Source organism: Neovison vison, chromosome 1 (genome assembly GCF_020171115.1).
Source record: "Neovison vison isolate M4711 chromosome 1, ASM_NN_V1, whole genome shotgun sequence".
NCBI lineage: Eukaryota > Metazoa > Chordata > Mammalia > Carnivora > Mustelidae > Neogale > Neogale vison.
Window position 1 is genome coordinate 98,390,467 of NC_058091.1, and position 20,925 is coordinate 98,411,391.

Below are 20,925 nucleotides of genomic sequence, written 5' to 3' on the forward strand. Positions count from 1 at the left end.
CAGCCAAAGGGTCACCTCTCTTGGATTTTCATTCACTGGCCTTCTGCGGCCATTTAGCTATTCCAAATTAGCAAAGTTTGGCTTGCACAACTAACTGATAAATGCTGGTATCACTGAAGAAGAACACTGCCGAGTGACCTAAGCCCCAAGGACAGCACAGCAACCTGCTGCCACCATGTGGTGACTTGGTGCAGCTCCTGTAGGGCAGAGCTCTCAAGGAAAACAAAATTAAACGTGTCTACAAAAGCACATTATTAAGGCCATGTGTGTAATATAAAAATAGGTAAAGTTTATTCAAAGTCTCAGATATTTAGCTCAGAAGTATGCATCAGTTTTAACTAGTACTACAGAAAAGAAAGCTTTCTTGGCCTTCATGACTTGCTTCAGAGCTTCACTCCACCAGCACAGAACCACCCAAAGCCTGTTCCAGACCGATGTGCTCAGGAGAGAAAAAACAGCCAACAAACAAAGAAAGGATGAACAAAAACCAGCTGTGCTCCCCCCATATTCTCAGAAGTTACATGTTATTTACCATGAACAATGGTTTGGTTTGTTCTGGTGGGAAATAAGGAGAATGAATGAACGAATGAAGATACAACAGTCTAGTCCTTGCCCACTTTCTTCTTTCTCCTTTACGCCACAGCAGGTTTCATTACTCATTCCCAAAGGTCAGCTTTGTCACATGTCTCTCAACTTCGGTTCAATTAACACCGTTATTTAGGAAATGAAGGCAAAGACTGATGCGAGCAGGGAGAGGAAATACAGAAGAAACACTCTGGGCAGAGCCCCAACGTTCAGAGATGAGTTCTCTTCAGATGAGGAAGATGATGCCCTCGGAGACCATGACCTGGTTGTCGTCCTGCATCTTGCTCAGCGCAGCCTGGATCTCTGCTGAAGAGAAGGGCTCTTCTCTGTCCTGGTTGATGGATTCCGTGAGGCGATTCATGCCCACCGACTGTGCGTGAGCTTCCCGGAACACATCCAAGAGGGCCACCTTGAATTCCTTCAACCTGCCCAAGTCAGGAAAAGGGTGAAGGAGAAGTAAACAAACCCAAAAGCTCTCACGCAAGACCTATGGCAAGTGTTAAAACAGTAGAGGCATCCCCCAACATTCTATTATAGAGCTTCCTGCACACTGAGAAATAATACCATTTTAAAAATCAGAGGTGTATGAAGATGTGGGAAACTGGTGTTTCCAAAGAAATGTAAACTTGGGGGGCGGCAACTAGGCAGCTTAGTTGGGTAAGCATCTTACTCTTGGTTTCTGCCCAGGTCATGATCTCAGGATCACGAGACTGAGCCCCCTGTCGGGCTCTGGGAGGAATCTGCTTGAGATTCTCTCTCCTTCTCCCTCTGCTCCCTACCCCCAACCCTGAGCACATTTGCATGTGCACTCTCTCTAAAATAAAATCTTAAAAAAATATATATAAATTGTAACAGCATCTTTGAAAGGCAATTCAGCATATACACTGAAACTTTTAAGTACATATCCTTTGATCCAATGAGTCCATTTCAAGAAATTAAACTTACAGCTATACATTTGCCTGAGTACACAGTGATAAATATTAAGAAATGTCTTACTGTAAACACCAGTTTTATAGAACCTAAGTGTCCATCATTAGAAAATGCAAATAAGGGGCACCTGGGTGGCTCAGTGGGTTAAGCCTCTGCCTTCAGCTCAGGTCATAATCTCCGGGTCCTGAGATCAAGCCCCACGTTGGGCTCCCTGCTCAGCAGGGAGTCTGCTTCTCCCTTTTTCCTCTGCTCCTCCCCTCTGCTTGTATACTCTCTATTTCTCTCAAGTAAATAAAATTTTCTTTAAGATTCTATTTATTTATTTGACAGAGAGAGATCACAAGTAGGCAGAGAGGCAAGCACAGAGAGAGAGAGAGAGAGGAGGAAGCAGGCTCCCCGCCAAGCAGAGGTCCGATCTCGATTCCAGAACCCTGAGATCATGACCTGAGCTGAAGGCAGAGGCTTAACCCACTGAGCCACCCAGGCGCCCTCAAATAAATTTTTAAAAATAAATAAATAAAATATATTTCAGTGGTTTCTCAGGAAGAGGGATTACAATTGATTTTAATATTTTTTCTAAATACTTTTCAATGTTTTCCTATTTTCTTCAGTAAACATACTGCGTTCTATGCTTAAAGTATTAAAAGAAAAAAGAAAACCTTAGTCATAGGTTTTCTGTGGTGTCCAGTAAACATAAAAATGTATACATAAGGGATGCCTGGATGGCTCAGACAGTTAAGCATCCGACTCTTGGTTTCAGCTCATGTCATGATCTCAGGGAGGGGAGATCCGGCCCCAAGTCTGGCTCCCTGCTCAGAGTCAGGAGTCTGCATGAAGATTCCCTCCCTCTGCCCCTTTCCCCACCCATGTGCACAAGTATGCAAGCACATGTATGCACACACAAACACACATACACACATTCTAAAATAAATAATTTTCTTTAAAAAATTTATAAGTAAAACTATTCCTGAACCTCTAGAGGTAAAAACTTCTCATCCCAAAACAAAAGACAATTCAATGAAGAAAAGTGTGTGTGTGTGTATGTGTACCCTACTGAGAAGAACCCAAATAGTAAGATAAAAATTTTGTTCTTGCTTCAATTCAAGACTATCTTCCTTCCTGACCTCCCGAGGACATTATATTTAAAATCCCCACAAAGAACCATTTATAAAGCAAATGGTAAAATGTAAACAACTGGGGATTCTGGGTAAAGGTATAAAAGAATTCTGTATACTACTTTTGCAACTTTTTTTTTGCAATTTTTTTTAGGTTTTAAATTAAAATCAGAATATAAACTGTTCTAAAACTTACTGAGCCTACTAGTTTGAGCTCTACTGATAATCAGCGTGTTTTCATACCCTCTCCCCAGAAAGTCCTTGCCTCAGTAGCATGTGGCATTCAACTTTCTACTCACCTGGATTCACTCAATTCCACCTTCTGGGATTCCTTGGTCTCCTGTGAGTCTGCAGTCTTTGGAGTGTGCACTTTAGAGGATAAATGGTTACAGATAATGGGAAGACAACATGGTGAAGCCATTTCCACAGACACCAGAAAGGTAATATTCTCCACTCCCCACACCTCACTGAGCCTACCAAGCACCCACTTCCTAGGGTTTTTATGGAACCAGCCAGGGTTAAGAAATTGAGTCAGGCAAGAGACCCTTAAATACATTATCTGAGATGCTTACACCAGGCTTGGCAAAGAGCACAGTTCCTTGGGAAGGAAGCAACAACTGAGCAAAGCCCAGTTTCCAAAGTTTTGACTGGGTTTCCTGAGGTTCTCTTGGGACAAACCTTTTGGATACAGGGTCCTAAGCAAGAAACCAAATGGCAACCCACCAGAAAATGCAGTACACGGAGTGACTGAAGTCAGCAAAGGAACCACGTCTTTATCAATAGGAGACATTCACTCACCTTGAGGCATTTCCTCCTCTGTGTCACTAAAGTCATATGGGTCATAGGAGCCCCCATCCTTGGCATCAGAGTGACGAGTCCTCCTCCTAAAATACCCATAGCAATTAAAAGAAACCCATCCTGTGCCTCTGACCAGAGAAAAATTACTAGAACAATCTACAATCAAAGCAAAATGCTAGGCCCAGGTCTATACAAACTGTTACTTTTTCTTGAAAAAGACACTGAAAGTCTCTGAACTAGAACACAAACTGGCCCTGCTACCCAATGCTCTTTTTTCCTACCAACCACCTTAGAAATTCAATCACAGGCATGAAAGGGGAAAAGTTACCATGAGAAAGGATTCCGAAAGATACACTCAATAACCTGTTTGAGTTAGTGTGCTCCTGCTACTTAGCATTTCTGTAGCAGGAGGAGGTCAAAAGCATCCTACCAGGGGCACCTGGGTGGCACAGTGGGTTAGGTATCCGACTATTAGTTTCCGCTCAGGTCACGATCTCAGGGTTAGAGGATTGAGCCCAATGCCTGCTCATTGTGGAAATCTACTAAATTTTCTCTCTCCTTCTCTCTCTGCCCCAGCCCTGCCATGCACGTGCACGGTCTTTCTCTAAAACAAATAAACAAATCTTTAAAAAGGCATCATACAAAAGAACAAAGGGGCTAGCTAAGCTCTCTACTTTGCCTAGGTTGTCTTTGGCCTCCAACCCCATAGATCTAGGTACCCTTCCCAAGAAAAAGTTGATGTCAACCCCAGCAGTACTGATCCACTCCTCTCCCCTCTCCCCGCCCCCAATGCATGTCTTTGCTTTGCCTTACCTCTTACTCTTCTGCTCTTGGTCCTCCTGGCTTTTCTCCTCTTCATCCTCTGTCTCTGATTCATCTTCATTTCGCTTCTTTCGTTTCTTCTCCTTCTCTAGAACCTGAGACCAAGCCAAGCATGGGTGGGTGGGAAGGGTCACCAATGCCAGAAAACTGAATGAAGAACTCTGAGTAAGAATCCATCTACACCACCAGCAGAAATAACTTCTGTTGGTCTAATGACTGAGCTTCTTCTATCCCTGAGTCCCAGAACCAGGGACAGAGGAACAGGCTGCTACCTATCTTTAAAAATGCAGGAGTGGGGGGGGACACGCCTGGGTGGCTCAGTCAGTTAAGTGTCCAACTCAGTGTCAGCTCAGGTCATGATCTCAGGGTCACTGGATTGAGCCCCACATCAAGTTCCTCGTTCAGCAGAGTCTTGAGATTGAGATTCTTTCTCCCTGTCCTTCTGCCCCCCTGCCACACTCTAAAATAAGTAAGTCTGTAAAAAAGAAAAAAATGCTGAGAAATATGTTCAATTCCTTTGACCATAGTACATACTAAATGAGTATTTAAGGAACAAAGAAATGAATGAAAAAAAAGTCCAGCCCACAACGGTTAAGTGGAAAACAATTCATTTCTTTATAGATCAAGTGACTAATTTAAATTTAAAACAACTCCCATCCTAGCAAAAAGAGTAACCCAGGAAAAGCCTATCAAACCCATAACTAAACCCCAGATGACTACAGTTCACTGAACTGGAGAGGGGGTGGGCAACAGGAAAAGACAGTGAAGGCTTCAAAAATACAGGGGCGCCTGAGTGTCTGCCTTCAGCTCAGGTCATGATCCCAGGGCCCTGGGATCAAGCCCCGCAACAGGCTCCCTGCTCAGCAGAGAGCCTTCTTCCCCCTCTCCCACTATGCCTGCTTGTATTCCCTCTCTTGATATTTCTCAATCTCTCTCTGCCAAATAAATAAATAAAATATTGTATAAATAAATAAAGAATGAATGAATGAATGACAGAAATACAATGTCATGAGCAGAAACAAAAACAGAATGACAGGCCCAAGCTTGAAAATTCAACTTTTGATGTGAGATTTTGAGATGTCAATGGGAACCCTGAAGAGACTGGCAGGAAAACGTTGTAGAAGGAAGAGGAAGATCACCAATGTGAATCCTTTGGAAACCTACTTTTTTTTTTTTTAAACCTACTTTTTTAAGAGATGAAGTATGAGTAGGTAGAGAAGCAATCTGTAGATGGTGCAGCATGTCAATAAAACCAAAATCTCTGGGGCCTCTAGGGACTCTGGCATCCGTATTTTAAAGCTTCCCAGCTAGATGCTGCTTTCCACAGATGACCTAAAGGCAGGTCTAACTGTGGAGGGCTAGGCAGCCCAAGCACCAGCATTTACTCAGGGGGAGCTCTTGGGCCCAAGCATGGGAGCCCTCACCTTCTTGAAGTAAGCATACTGAACCAACTCCACAGCTTCCTCTGCATCCTGCAAGTCCACAGTCTTGCTCATGCGGGCCTTGGCATGGGCTGTGGCCAATCGAATCAGAGTTTCCAGTGTCCGGGCTGTAACTGGTGATGTCTGAGGAAGAGAACAAGGGACGATTACTTGTCAGAATTCCCATCACTCCCACTTTACAGAAAAGGATAAAGATACTACCAGACTGACTCTAGGAAGCATAAGCAAAGGATTCAGAGCTATATATTCTGTATAAACACTATATAAAATTCACAAAGATAAAAGCAGCCAATCAATTCACCTGGGTGGCTCAGTTGGTTAAGTGGCTGCCTTCGGCTCAGGTCATGATCCCAAGGTCCTGGGATCGAGCCCCCCATGTTGGGCCCCCTGCTCAGCGGGGAGCCTGCTTCTCCCTCTCCCTCTGCCTGCTGCTCCCCTGCTTCTGTACACGCTCTCTTACAAATGAATAAATAAAATCTTTTTTAAAAATAAATAAATAAATAAAAGCAGCCAAGAAAACAGGAGTGTTGAGGGAGAAAGGGATAGGTGAACAGGGAAGAAGAAAATGAGGCATCTTACAGTTGGAAAGAAAAAAGGCTAGAAAGACTACAATAATGAAGGAGGAAAAACAATCCTGTACTGCTAGTCTGCAATGCTCTAGGAACTTTGCTTTTATATCAACTGCATCATTTAACACTCCTGATAACTTCTCCAAGTTTTACAGATGAGGAAAATGGGACTTAGGGCTTCAGGTAACTTGAACAAGATTACACTAAGGGAGGGGTGTGAAAGAGGTCATGTGAGGACAAATTTTTCAAGTTGGGTAAATTCAAGTCCAGAGGAGAACAGGATTCTGGCATGTTCTCATCAAGTGGTTCTCATGGGGGGCTGGGTGCATACTAAACCAGCGTGCTTCTATCTTTTTTAGTATATGCGCTGCCAAAGCAAGCACAACTTCTATCTTTTTTAAATGCTTTTGGCTGAAAGGCATCTCTGACCTAATGAGTCAGAATATCTATGTTTAGGACTGGACATGTATACTTTTTAAGTTTCAGGTGATTATGATGTGCCCATCTAGTTAAGCATCCCTGACATTATCCAACCTTCTCAGTTTATGGATTAAAAAACTGTGACCTGAGATGTGAAGAGATTTGTGCAAGGCCCAAAAATTAGCCGGACCTGGGACCAGAACAGAGGGCTAGTTTTTTCTCTCACACTCCTACCTCTCCCATTGTATGATCCTTGATCTGGTCACTTCCACTTGGAAGTTTCGCAAATTATCATGGGATAGTATAAATAAAACCCTATTCCACATTCAAAAACAAATATATTCACTTTTTTTAAAAAATTCATTTATTTGACAGAAAGAGGAGATCCCAAGTAGGCAGAAAGGCAGGCAGAGAGAGAGGGGAAAGCAGGCTCCCAAAGGGCAGACAGCCTGATGCAGGGCTCTGAGATCATGACCCTGAGATCATGACCCGAGCTGAATGCAGAGGCTTAAACCACTGAGCCACCAGAGTCACTAGAGCCACACTACCCAGGTGCCCCAAAAATATTCACTTTTAAGTAAAGTCACCAAATCTTTTAATGATTTAAAAGCTACCAGAGTGTGGAGGTTACACACTCCTTATAAGCTCCAATTCTTGGATAACCTAAAAAAGCAATTGAAATCTTAGCCTGCATTAGCAGAACTACAGAATCCAAATTGAGAGATTTACCAGACCCACTAAGACCCGAGCTCAAACAATGTTTTGTTCAATGAGAAGGCGTCTGACACACTGAAACATGTTCAAACAGTGAGAGAAACAATTAAAAAGAAAGGGGGCTTCTTAATCTGAAGAAGACAAGTCATACATAATCCCCACAAAACAAAAGTAAGACCCATGGGCCTAAGTCACGGGGAAGCAAGTTTAAGCCCAATAAACACAAGAAGTTTCTAACATTTCAAAGTAGTGATGTGCCAGACATGCTGCTACTAGAGGTGTCAAGAAAGTCTTAGCAGAAATTCCAGAAGACAGAGTGCTTATCTGCGTGTGAGGCTAGAACAGGTGACCTGGGATCAGGCCTAAATCCAAAAGTCTAGATCTATAGAACATAATAACAGTCTTGGACTTGGTTCTGCTGTGAAATCCTGTGTGAACTCCATGCCCCACGGTTTAGATAAATTCACAGGCAGATTTCTAGAAATGGCTTTGGACAACCATTATGATTACCCAACTAATCATTTATCAAAGTCCAGCTCAAATAGCACACTCTCTTCCATCAAATTCATACCAGTTCTATAAAGTCTAAAGGAAAAACTAACAGCTTCTTCATCTACACTCCAATCACCTTTCCCATTCATTCCCTCCTAGGCACCATACTGTGGTTAGAAATTTATAAATATGCATATATGATTTTTCCATCTACCTTCCTACCTCCTAAGTTGCAGATCTGAGCTCTCTGAGGATAGCTCTTCCTATTTTAACCCTGCATGTAAGAACCCAAAAGTGGCTCCTTTTGTTTGCTGAATGTATCATAGCTTCTGGAGACCAATATCATCTGAACTAATGAGATACAGGTATTTCTGGTTATTCTCACTTCATTTTCCTTTATAAAAGGAAATTATTAGAATTATAGAACAGGAAGTCCTTCAGACCAGAAAGAAAAAGATAAGGAATCCCTAAGTTAAAATGCTTTCAGAACTCCCAGGTAACAGGGACTCCCCAGCCTTGTACTTAAGAATTCCCAGGCCCATCTTGGCTGTGGGGACTCACCCGGGCAGTGTCCGAGCTCATGCTGTCTTGGCTGCGCAGGCGTGAGTACTCTTCTGCAATGTAGGCACCTGACTCCTGAGTTAGGATGGGCTTGATGATTTTGGCCACATGGATGTACTTCCTCATGAACGCTGCACTCACCATCTTCTCCCTGGATGCACACACAGGGAAATCTTCTCTGACAAACCTTGGCACATGACTGGGGTGGGGGCTTGGCCTCTCCTCAGAGAAGTCAAGGTCAAGTGGCAGAGATGTATTCTAGAATCCATTATCATAAATCCCATTTATATAGAATGTGAATGAATGAGACCCTCTCATCTAAGTTTATTGAATTCTGTAGCTATTACTTAGATGTATGTGAGGCAAGCAGTACAGGCAGAAGTTTAGGTATTATTTGCCCTATTTAATACGTAAAAACTGTGGCTTAGGGAAGACTTAAATTCAGTCTTCTGACTCTAAATTCTGTTCTGAAATGACAAGTTTGAAATCTATATGCTTCCTACTGTACCACAGTCCTAAAGAGAAGTAAAAGATCTCACATTTCACACTTTGAACACTTCCACCCTAGTCTCCTTTATCCAAATCTACCTGCACAGCACCCAGGGCTTGCAGTCTACCGTCCTGTCAACATTAGCTTGTCACAGCTACAGGACTTGTGCAGTACTTAAGGTACGAAGATCACATGGTATACCCACCATCAGCTGAGCATGTTGTCAAAGTCTTCCATTTTAGGAAGCTTAGAACCTAAGCCTAATCACCATAAACACAAGGCAACTGGCCAGGAGAAGGGGTATATAGTGTGAGATCCAGAAAAGAAAACAGGCCCACATGGCTATGAATCCAAGCATGATCTTGCCTGGGGAGCACATAAAAACATGCTAATATGACAGAAATCTCAGGTTCCTTCAAGAACTATGAAGAATGCTCACTTTTTCTTCTTGGTCCCATGCAGAAGATTGTCATGCTTCTCATAAATCTGGGTGTCCTGCTGGTCTTCCTGGTTAAAACTGGGATCATCTGTGGCCAGGATATCCACAGCACTACCCAAAGGCATAGCTGGAAAACCCAAGTTGGGAGAAAGCAAAGTAAGAAATTGGTTCTTCTGAAGAGAGGAAAAACTTAACAAAGCCAAGACACACAGACACGTGGAGCCCACAAATAAGAAAAGTGGAATGACATGGCTCACAGAAGATGCTCAAAGGTGTTCCTAGACCCAGAAATGAACAAAAGACACACCTTAGGATGACTCTCAGTGAGCAAGAAGGGTGTGGTCACAAAGACAAGGGCACCTTCAACATCAACCCAAAAACAAACACCCATCATGACCTGGGCCAGGTCTGAGATAACTGTGTCTGTTTAGGTTCCCCTCCATTAGTCACTCTGACTCTTCCCATGGTCTCACCATCGCCATCCTGTTCCCCGGGTGCCCTGTAACGGTGCATCCTAAGGACATGGTCCGAGATCTCCCGATCCTGCTCAGGGTCCATCTGATCCAGCATGATGAAGAGTAAGTCAAATCGGGATAGCAGTGAGTCCTGTAGCCCAATGTTCTCCATGGGGGTCTTATACTGGTCATACTGTGCAACAGAAGGAAAAAGCAAAGTGGAGGTGATATCCAAGGGAAGAAAGGATAAGAGACTACTTAAAGCTACTGAAATACTTAATTCAGTTCCTCTACCTGCAACCCTTCTTTCAATGAAGCTCAGGAGACCTGAGCAAACTCAGAACCACACCTCCTAGCTTAGGTGCCTCTAACAGTCTTATCATAGGTCTCAAGACCAGTCCCCTCGTTCCCAAGCCCTATTCTGTTCCTGCCATTCCAAGGGTAGGACCAACACTGAAAGATGATTCCTTTTCCCCTACCGGTTATAAAGTTGACAAGCTGTCTAAACCAAAAGCACTTGGAAACTCTGGTGTCCCTTACTTAGAAGGTAACGAGTAAAACCACAAAAAAAAAAAAAAAATGGTCAATAATCTATAAATCATAACATCTTAAGGCTCAAGGGAGATCTTCCCTGGGACTCAAAAACCTCTATACTTTTTTATCTTTCAGTTCAGGGCCTACGAGACTACCCACCTGCAAACACTTTACAGTTAGACGGTCTAATACGCCTTGAGGGTAACCTTAATAATGATTCTGAACATGTTCCCATTTCAGGACCTACTATTTTCTCCCTGCATTTCCCAATATAATTCTTTAGGATGACATAAATACTGTTACCATTAATCTAAAAACCAAGGTTCTCAGCCCATGCTATGCATTATCACCAACCTATGAAGCCTTTCTAAACCAGAGTTACCAAGAGCCCCAACCCAAAGATTTGAATTCAGAAACCCTGGACTGGGGACCAGGCACCGGCATGTTTAAAAAAACTCCACCCAAACAGGTAACCCCATACATTATGGAATCATAACTGCCAGAGCACAGTATAGGCTCTGCATTCAAATTTTGATTGCCATTTTCTAGCTTGTGACTCTTAAGTAAGTTACTTAACTTTTTATGCCTCCATTTTCTCACCTGTAAAATAAGGATCATAACTACCTACCTACAAGGTTACTGTGAGGATAAAAGCAGCTGATAAATACAAACTATTTGTAAGTCTTAGTTAATAGCATTATTATGGTACAATCTTTAAAGAGGGCAATTTGGCAATCTCTACCAAAATAAAAATGCATGTAACTCTTCAGTGATTCTGTTACTAGGTATTTATCATATGGACATGCGTAACAGAATACACATAAAGGAATATTCACTGCAACTTCATTTCACAATAGCAAGGGAAAACACCAAATGCCCATCAAATGGAGACTAAACAAATTACTATAAATCAATGGAATGTAAGACAGCTGCCCCCAAAAAATAAAGAAAAAATAGAGGCAAAATTCGGCAAACCCCAAGCTGGATAAATATAATCATCATAGTAAATAAATATCAGGCAAGGGTACCTTGTAAATAAATAAGTATCACCATCATCATCATAAAAAACAAAGATAAACAGACTAATTTGGTTACAAGGAGCCAGTATAGTTGTTGTATACACTTAAGTTTCTGTTTCCCCAGACACTCAACGAGTTTAGTGGTTATCTCCTGGAGAAGGGATGGGAGAGAAAAGGGAAGGTTTTTAATGTTCATACTGCACTCTGTTCTGTTTATACATCCTACCATCTGCATGTGGTACTTTCGCTGTAATGGCAAGAATACTGGTTACTGGGTTGTGGGACTGCAGGTCACTTTTGTTTTCTTCTTTATATTTTCCAAGTTATTTAAATGAATAACTTGCCAGGGGATTCTGATGTGGCTGAAAACGTGAGGAAGCACTCCTCTAAGTTAAGGACAAGAACAAAACGGTGGACAAGCTTAACTTTAGTCTGGCCTTTTATTTCTCTGGGACTCCAAGAATCAACTTCATGGCCCAGCTATTCAGCAAAACCAACCAAGGTGAGGACAATGGTAAAGTGCCTGACTGCACTTACCCTGCCATAGACGGGGTTGGCAGCTGCCAAAACACTGCAGCGGGCATTCAGCCGAGCATGGATGCCAGCCTTGGCGATGGTGACTCGACCCTGCTCCATCACTTCATGGATGGCCGTGCGGTCCATGTCGGACATCTTGTCAAATTCATCGATGCAAACCACACCTCGGTCAGCAAGGACCATGGCCCCTGCTTCCAGGCGGCGCTCCCCTAGGAAATGAGCAGGTCAAGACAGGTGTTACCATCCAGGTTGTAGAGGACAAGGGGAGAGATTTCAACCTCCTTCCTAAGCACTCAATGTCTCTCATGAGAAAATAGTGAGGAACAGTCAGTTCCTAGAGACTTAGAGAAAAACCCTGGTGGGTCAATCTTTTTAGTTCCAATCTGAACTATCCGTAAGCAGCCAGCCTCCAACAAACTTCTTTCACGGATTCTCTCTTTATCTTCATCCTCCAGTAATTCCCCAACTAGATCTCTGCTCTCTTTTCACTAGTCTTCAAATCCCTTCCTCTAATTTATGAAATAGCACTATCTTCATTTTTATTTCTTATTTCCCTTCCAATATGCAAAGCCTTCTTCAAATGCTGTGTTTTAAGAGACATTCTTATCCAGACTGGCCACCCAAAGACTTAATTAATTCACCCCCTATTGCCAGAGGACACCCTGGCCTCTATAGTCTGGTTCAAACTAACCTTTCAGGGTAACAAGATAAGCTTGTATGTTCCCAATACAGGCTTCCCAAGAGCAAACTACAAGAAATTACACTTGATCTCACCACGGTACGTTTGCCAAAGACCCTTATACCCTTACCCGTTTCCTGGTCTGTGGTGACAGCAGCCGTCAGACCCACTCCCGAAGAGCCCCGTCCAGTGGTGGGGATAGCCCGTGGAGCAGTGCACAGCACATAGCGTAGAAGCTGAGACTTGGCAACAGATGGGTCCCCTATAATTCAGTGGGACAGTGGTGACTTGCTAGGAAACTCCTCCACTCCCACACCGCACTGCAGCAAGTTCTATTTTTCTAGCACAGCTCTTCGCATAACAGAAATTTACATTAATGGGTTATAAATAATATTCCCTTACCATTCACGGAAGAATATATTTTAGCCATAAATCAGGAAACACAAAAATGACAACAGTAAGAAAAGATTCATTTTAGCCTTCTGCCCTTTGATGGAACTGAAATATACCAGGTAGAGAATACACATTCTTTTAGATTATAGATTCCCACAAGCACACTCCACAGGGAAGACCGAGAGTCTGATGCAAATCCCCAATGCCATACCGATCAGGAGAATATTGATGTCCCCACGGATGTGACTGCCATTTTCAAGGTCTCGTTCCACCCCTCCCAAGAGCAAGCAGAGAATCGCCTTCTTAACATAGTCATGCCCGTGGATGCTAGGGGCCAACGACCTGGCCAGCTGGTCAAAGATATCCTACAGGAGGAATAACCAAAGGCATGAAAAGCCTGTTGAGATTCAATATGGTTTTGCTAAGCTCTGCTTCATAGTTCAGCCTATAAAAATGCTTGAAGAACTCCACATTTGTAGACACCATTTCTAACTGTAAAAGCTTTTCTTAAGACAAATCACACTGATGAGACTATTGTCAGAACAGATAAAGGGAATGCCTGTATTCCAAAATCTGCTTAGAGTTATCTTTAATAAAAAAGTATTTCCAGTTCAAAACACTTTAGGTTTAATAAGAATGTGTATTGTGGTTCCAGTAACCTTTTGTTTTGGTTTGGTATGGGTATGTTTCTTCAGTAACCTTGATCACACAGGCACATACAGATGACCCTTGAACAATGCAGAAGTGAGGGGTGCCAACACCCCATACAGTCAAAAATCCATGCATAACTTTTGATCCCCTAAAGACTTTACTAATACCCTACCAATGACCTCGTCTTACCAATAACATAAAAATATCTGTGTTTTAAAAACGTAACACATTTGTGTATATGTACTATATGATGCATTCTTACAATAAGCTAGAGAAAGGAAAATATCATTAAGAAAATCATAAGAAAAATACATTTATAGTACTGTACTGGATTTATCAGAAAAAACCCACAAGCAAGCAAACCCACAGTTCAAACACATGTTGTTCCAAGGTCAACCACCCTTTCTTCAATTCTACCTGTGGACATTGTCTTCAAAAAGCAAAACAAAGTAGAGAACTGAAACAAAAATAACCTATTTAAAACTTAAGTAACAGGGCGCCTGGGTGGCTCAGTGGGTTAAGCCACTGCCTTGGGCTCAGGTCATGATCTCAGGGTCCTGAGATCAAGTCCCACATCGGGCTCTCTGCTCAGCGGGGAGCCTGCTTCCCTCTCTCTCTCTCTGCCTGCCTCTCTGTCTGCTTGTGATCTGTCAAATAAATAAATAAAATCTTTAAAAAAAAAAACAAAAAACTTAAGTAACAATGCATCACTACTGTCGTCCACATGAACTTACTGGTACCCTGATATTTTCTTATTGTATTAGGTTCACTTAGCAGCCTAGCAGGTAACAAAACAGAAATACTGACAGCAAAAACATCCTTTTACTTGCTGACTGGGTCAAAACTAAAAGCTAACACCACATCCTTTAGAGAAAAAACCTTGACCCTCCTTCTGATCCTCTACAAAGATGAAAGGTGTCCCATGCCAAACACAAACCTAACAAATCCATCCCCACCCTCAAACCCCTACAAGATGCTCAGACCTTGGAACGAGTTTTACTGAACTTCTTGATCTTGGCTATATCCTCAGCAGAGAATGAAGGCTGAACGTCCTTGCTCATTTGCTTCACATTACAGGCAATCAGGATAGTCCTGAGACAAAGAAGGAGGAATAATAAGAAGAAGAAGCCTGCGATTTTTAATTCCTAACATCAGAGACAACAGCAAATCAGAAAATAATAAAGTAAAAAAGACAGGTTGTTCTGAATTCAACAACTGATTCTTTTAATCTGTGACACAAATATGCTGATGATTCTTCACCTCAGGAATTTATCCTCGGCTGTCCCACAGATCCTCCTTCGGACAGAAATGTGGATCAGAAGGAGGTGGGAATACGTGAGAAATTCACGTAAGCCATGAGGATATAACCATGTTACCAACAACTCCCACTTTCAGCATAAAATAGTATTACCAGATTTATCTGATGGAAAAGAGCTATCCCATCTCCCACGCAGCTAGACTGCTCCACCTGTCTGATGTATGCCCCACAATATGGCAAACTAGAGTGTGAATACTACCAGAAATGCAAGCTGCCAGCAGCGTGCCAAATGCCTCAGAGCTACACCATTACCTGAAGGTCCCTGAGGTGTAGCCTCCCTTCTTTCCAGGAAGACAACGATAGGTCCCCACCACCTGGACTCTGTCACCAGGCTTCACTTTATCTACCAAGTCATCGTCCAGAATGACGTCCACTGAGCGGGGAAGTTGGCCAGCTGGGGCCTTCTCCGGCATCTCCTGGATCGTGATGGTCTGGTGGTCCTTGTAGACAGAAAGGCCATATTCGGTCTCGAGGGGATTATTTTCCTCGTCCTGAAAAAGACACACAGAAAAACATTGTTATCTTGTCCTGGTCTTAGTAATGCCACACTCATTTTTTTTTGTAGGAAACAAATATAATTTGGAAATGACCTCATGAGATTTTTAGTATCTAGGAACAAAAAAAAAAGCCAAATGTGTACTCCAGCTTTCTCCATTCCCATCTGATCTAGTAACAAATCATCTAATGGAAGGGACAACTATAGTCTGAAGGAGCCACGGTTACATTAAAATCTAAATTAAGATTCTTATTTCCCCTGTACTATGACACAGTATTTCCACTCCTAGGTAATACCCGACAGAAACACTGACCCAAAGCCACACAGTACAATGTTCACAGCAGCATTATTCCCAATAAGCAAAAATTAGAAAATGCCATCAACAGAATTGTTAAATAAATGTAGTATATTTACCCAATGGAATAGGTGAATAAAAATGTATAAAATACACCTATACACAACATGAATGAATCTCAAATACACCTGATGAACAAAGGAAGCCCAACACAGGAATATTTAGATAAAACATAAAAACAGGCAAAAGTACTCTATGTTGCTGATGACATCAGGATAGGGTTAACCTTGGGGAGTGTGGGCCCTCAAACACTTCTGAGTGCTAGGAACGCTCTGTTTCCTGGTTTGGACGATGATTTTCCAGGTATTTTCAGCTTGTAAAATTTCAGTGACCTGCATACTTTAATATAAACTTTCCTGTATGTATATTAAACTTGAGTAAAGACATTTTAAACTTTTACTCCCTTGCCATTTCAATTTTCTAAAAACGCAACAGCAGCCATTTATTGAGTGCTTACTATGTACAAGGCATTGTGCTATTACCTCATGAGATGATCTCATGTAATCATCCTAACACCTCAGTAAAGCAGGTATTTTTCACATGTAACAAATAAGGAAACCGAGACTGGAGAGGTTAAGTAAGTTCCCCAAGTCACACAGGAAATTGCAGAGCCAGGACTTCAGGCAAGTATAACTCCCAAGCCATATTCTTCAGTACCACACTAGATGACCTCCAGGAGTCCAACGTATTTCAGATCTTAAACAAAGAAGCCTGGCCCCCGTAATCAGTAGAAGAGTACTCCCTGACTAGTTACTGAAGATAGTCTAGAAGGAAGTATCTTACTGAAGAAGAGAGCAGGGTGACAGAAAATGCAACTGGCCTGAAAGCAGAAGGACATGGGTTCTAGTCCCTAGAGTCATCACTAACTGGTACCATGTGCAAGTCACTTAACCTTTCTGAATCTCAGCATTTCACCTGAAGACAGACTCAATGATTCTAAAGTATGCTTCAGTTATAATTCTAAGGTACTCACTCTTATTTTACATTAAGAGTCCTGCACTAATTGAGTTGAAAATAAGAACTGGTTATACTCATATCTGTATCCTCCACAGTGCTTAACAATTCTTTGGGTACAGTGGCTCTCAATTAAAATTTGATGGCAGGGACAGATATTCTTCAATAGAATGAATTCAGACATCAAGTAACCAACACTAATCATCTTCTGTCTCATTAAGAAAGCCTCAAATTGTCTTCAGTTCAGATCAGTCAGAACATTAAGTACAAAGTCATTTCCAATGCCATTCCCCTCCCAACCCAAAGTTAAACATTTGCAAAGATATCATGGTTAACACTATAGCGTAAGTATTATCCCATATTACTTTAAATAGATTATAAAGTTTGAGTCCCGCATCGGGCTCTCTGTTCAGCAGGGAGCCTGCTTCCTCCTCTCTCTCTCTGCCTGCCTCTCTGCCTACTTGTAATCTCTCTCTGTCAAATAAATAAATAAAATCTTAAAAAAAAATAAAATAAAATAAAGTTATATATAACTTTGCTCAAAGATCTATGTAGCTTAATGACTTTTTTCAATCCTTCTACAATTTGTCAAATTTTCTAGAGTATTTTTTTTTAATTAGAATTGAAGACTTTCATATTAAACTCTGGCTAGCAATCAATCTTTCTTTGAGATTAATCCTTATTTTTCATCTGATGTACTTTAGAAGACTTTAGATATCACTCAATTACTTGCATGAAAACAGACATACTTGATTCCCACCTCCCAAGAAGCCCAATTAATTCATTCCCCTCACCTTGGTGGGATAGACAGAGCTGGAAGGAAAGGCCACCAGGGTAGTGAGATCAGAATAACGTCGTTCTATAGTCTTCTTGGTAGCAGGACAGTAGTGGACACTGCGGACAACTTTGGGACGAACTAGAGAGCCTAGCAGTGGAAAACATGCATAAGTCGTTCAACTAGCATTGACAAAGGTAGAATCTGACACAGGCAAGTCTATCATGACTCTAAATACTGTTTTCTTCTGACTAGTTTAAGCTACTTCAATAATACTAGCCATTTATTCATTTTTATATTTAGAACATCAACATACCTACATAAAACTTCAAGTACAACTCTTCCTGACCCAGAAATGATAGGAGTTCACAGTTAAAATGAGGAGATTACAAGAGCCAAGGCACTCCCACACTCAGTAGAATTCATCATTCTGGACCCCTTCATCAATGTACACACCACAGCTTCACCCTGTAAGTTCAGAGCTATGCTACCCAGCTCTACTCGGCCTCTCCTGCTTCCCCGGGCCTTCTTAAGACTATCCCACTTCCATTCCCTTAACCCCGATTTGAAGCCACTCACACTTGGTGACAATGCCCTCCACGCAGACTACACAGCTGAGGAAGCAGGAGGTAAGAGTCCGGGGAGAGACATGCTTGGAGCCAAAGCTGCCCTCCAATCCTATGTAGAACTCCTCATATTGCTTGGCATAGGTAGCATCAATGGAGGCCACAAAATCCTTTAAAGCCCGCTGGAAGGCAACCAGCTCCTCAAAGGCATTGCTCAGGAGGCTACATATGGGCAAGAGAGAGAATAATTAAGCAGAGAGAGAAAAACTCAAAAAAAAGAAAAAACTGATCCTCAAAAATAAAAGCGGAGTAAAAATTTAGCTTCTACTTTCTCCTACCATCCTGGATGACTCAGTAAAATATATCAGAACTGAGCGCTAACTTTAATTCAACTTCTCAAAGGTACAGAAATGATACTCAGTTAAATATGGAAAGAGGAGCTCTGGAGAGGAAAATGCCCACCACCTACTTTGGAAGGAAGAAAAAAAACCACAGAAGCAGGTGAGACAATGAGGGTCAAAAACATTCCATCCCCCCCCCCCCAAAAAAAAAATATTCCATCCAGGCCCTCTCGTGGGAAGCCTATTCCAATCCGGGGAAGAGAAAGGGGGCCACTGTCACTCAGAGCCAGAATAGCCTCTTGGAAGAAACCCCTTACCACTTACCGGTTAGCCCTCTTCTCATTCTTCCTGCGCAGGTCATTCACATTGACAATCAACCGGTATTGGTTGTCACTGATCAGCTCCCGAACTTTGCTCTGATAAATTCCCTGGTCTTCCTGCAAAATAACCACCACATATCACAAGAGGCACAAATTAAAAAATAAGACAATATTTAAACAGAGGCAGTTCTCACAGAAAGATCAATCCATCAATCTCTGCAGCAGAAGGGACCTCCCATTTCTCCACATTTTCACTCACTAGCCTGAGATTCCAAATACACCCCAAGAGGCAGTTGCAGGATGTATAATAATCTCAACGTCCATGTTATGATTTCTATTATCATCTGCAGCTTTTCTGTATGCAGTCATTTCTCAACTTTTAATGGAGAATTAAAACAAGGTCATAATAAGTCAAAAAGGGCAAATAAAAGCTTATCAAGGGGCACCTGGGTGACTCAGGGGGTTAAGCCTCTGCCTTCAGCTCAGGTCATGATCTCAGGGTCCTGGAATGGAGCCCCACATTGGGCTCTCTGCTCAGCAGGAAACCTGCTTCCCTCTCTCTCTCTCTGCCTGCCTCTCTGCCTACGAATGATCTCTGTCTGTCAAATTAAAAAAAAAAAAAAAACTTAAGAAAAAATTTTAAAAAAATTTTTAAAAGGCTTATCAAAATGTAAATTAGCAGATTAAAATGACTTTTCACTGAAGAATTACAGAGGGAATTAAAATATTCTATTCCCCCGATTAGCTGTATAATAGGGAAGAGAGTTCTCTAGCCAGACCTAAAGGAACAGGAAGCCTCCCTATTTGTTTACAGACCCAGCATTATCCACCCTTTTAAGAGCTTTACAATAGTCTATGGCTTCCAATCCTGGACAGCATACAAAGCCCCCTTTGCCAGCATAGCAAACACTTTTCTGCATCTCCTTTGGCAGTGAAATCCAATGCAGCCAAGTAAGGTAGTCTTTTCCGCCCTACCTGCAGGTCTTTAAGTTAGCGGATCCCTATCGTTCTGATGAAGTTCTAGAACCTAGGTGAGGTTCAGTGGGGTGAGGTCCAAAGCCGATGACCAAGAAAGAATTCTTGAGGCATTTTTGGTGCAAAATGGTGGTTTATTAAAGCACGGGGACAGGACCCGTGGGCGGAAAGAGCTGCTGCCCCGGGATTGTGAAGGGTGGCAGGTTCAATACCAAGGGGGTGGGGGAAGTAAGCAAAGGGAGGTTTTCAATAGAACTTTCATATGCTAGAGGACCTACAAGATGCCGAAGCCTTGCCACTGTCAAGGTCATTTTCCCCTCTAGCAAGGTATTAACATTAAGATAGGTGGGAGATTCCTAAAGAAAGTCACACAGGTCCCACTCAGGAGGGGGGTCGGAGAAGGTTGCTGGGTGTCAGCTTTTGCTTTGTCCCCAGCCAGCCTTCTGTCCCGCATCAGTTGGACAGCATTCCTCCCCCCCACACTCCCTTCAAACTGAGAGAGCCCGGAGTGATTTCCGAAAGGTCAAAGCGAGCTTTGCCATTTTGTGCGCACTTGAAAGAAACCCGCTGCCTTTCGCGAGACCCCGCCCCATCAGCACGCAGGAGAGTTTCAGGATTGCTCTCAAGGCTGCACCTACAGGACACGAGCTGCGGACTCCACGCCAGAAACGCTACGCGACCCTGGATGGAAGACTCCTGAGGGCGCCAGCCCCGCCGCAAGAGTCGGGAGGCCCGACGGACGTACCGGGAGTGCCCCGCCCCACCCCGGCCCGGCGTGGAGCAGCATCCGCCGTGGCCTCCCTCGGCCCGTCAGCGTCCCCAGGACCTTCAAGCGCCAGAGTCTCGCGCCCCCGCGCCTCCCTCACCTCGTCATCCAAGAAATCCAGGTAATCTCTCTGCGCCTCTCGCAGCTCTACGTCGTCCAGTACCACTGTCCCGGCCATGCTCGCCGCCAGGGAACCGCTTCCTCCAGAACCGCGCCGGCGGTCTTCCGATGACACCGCCCCGGCGCGAAAACTTCCGAACGTTTCCCGCCACCAAAAGCTAAGTCAGGAAGAGGAGGGGTTTTCCGGGACGATATTCACATTCTGATTGGCTGATTCCTCTTACGCGAGAAGACCGAATATCCAATCGAGAACTTGTTCCACTTCGGCTTTCCCGAGACGCACCTCGAGGTGGC

General features: G+C 42.9%; 1 protein-coding gene across 1 annotated transcript; it reads right to left on the minus strand.

Annotated features, from left to right (window-relative positions):
* Positions 1-267: 267 nt before the first annotated feature.
* Positions 268-20,789, minus strand: MCM3 (minichromosome maintenance complex component 3). Its single transcript, XM_044252749.1, has 17 exons — positions 20,612-20,789; positions 18,775-18,887; positions 18,123-18,331; positions 17,563-17,693; positions 15,216-15,454; positions 14,629-14,737; positions 13,206-13,359; positions 12,732-12,863; positions 11,923-12,131; positions 9,851-10,025; positions 9,378-9,504; positions 8,449-8,599; positions 5,675-5,815; positions 4,242-4,345; positions 3,429-3,514; positions 2,930-2,999; positions 268-1,010 (listed from the first exon to the last, which is right to left on the minus strand). Exons 1-17 carry the CDS (start codon positions 20,687-20,689, stop codon positions 812-814), a joined length of 2,427 nt encoding a protein of 808 aa, XP_044108684.1. The 5' UTR covers positions 20,690-20,789; the 3' UTR covers positions 268-811.
* Between the last annotated feature and the right edge of the window lie 136 nt (positions 20,790-20,925).

Bases quoted from the DNA above. Each gene is read 5' to 3' on its own strand.
- MCM3 (XM_044252749.1), bottom strand. From the start codon at position 20,689: ATGGCCGGGACAGTGGTACTGGACGACGTAGAGCTGCGAGAGGCGCAG. The intron at 18,888-20,611 runs GTGAGGGAGGCG...GTTATTTTGCAG, and splicing joins TGGATTTCTTGGATGACGAG to GAAGACCAGGGAATTTATCA. The intron at 12,864-13,205 runs GTATGGCATTGG...ACTGAATTATAG, and splicing joins CATCAATATTCTCCTGATCG to GGGACCCATCTGTTGCCAAG.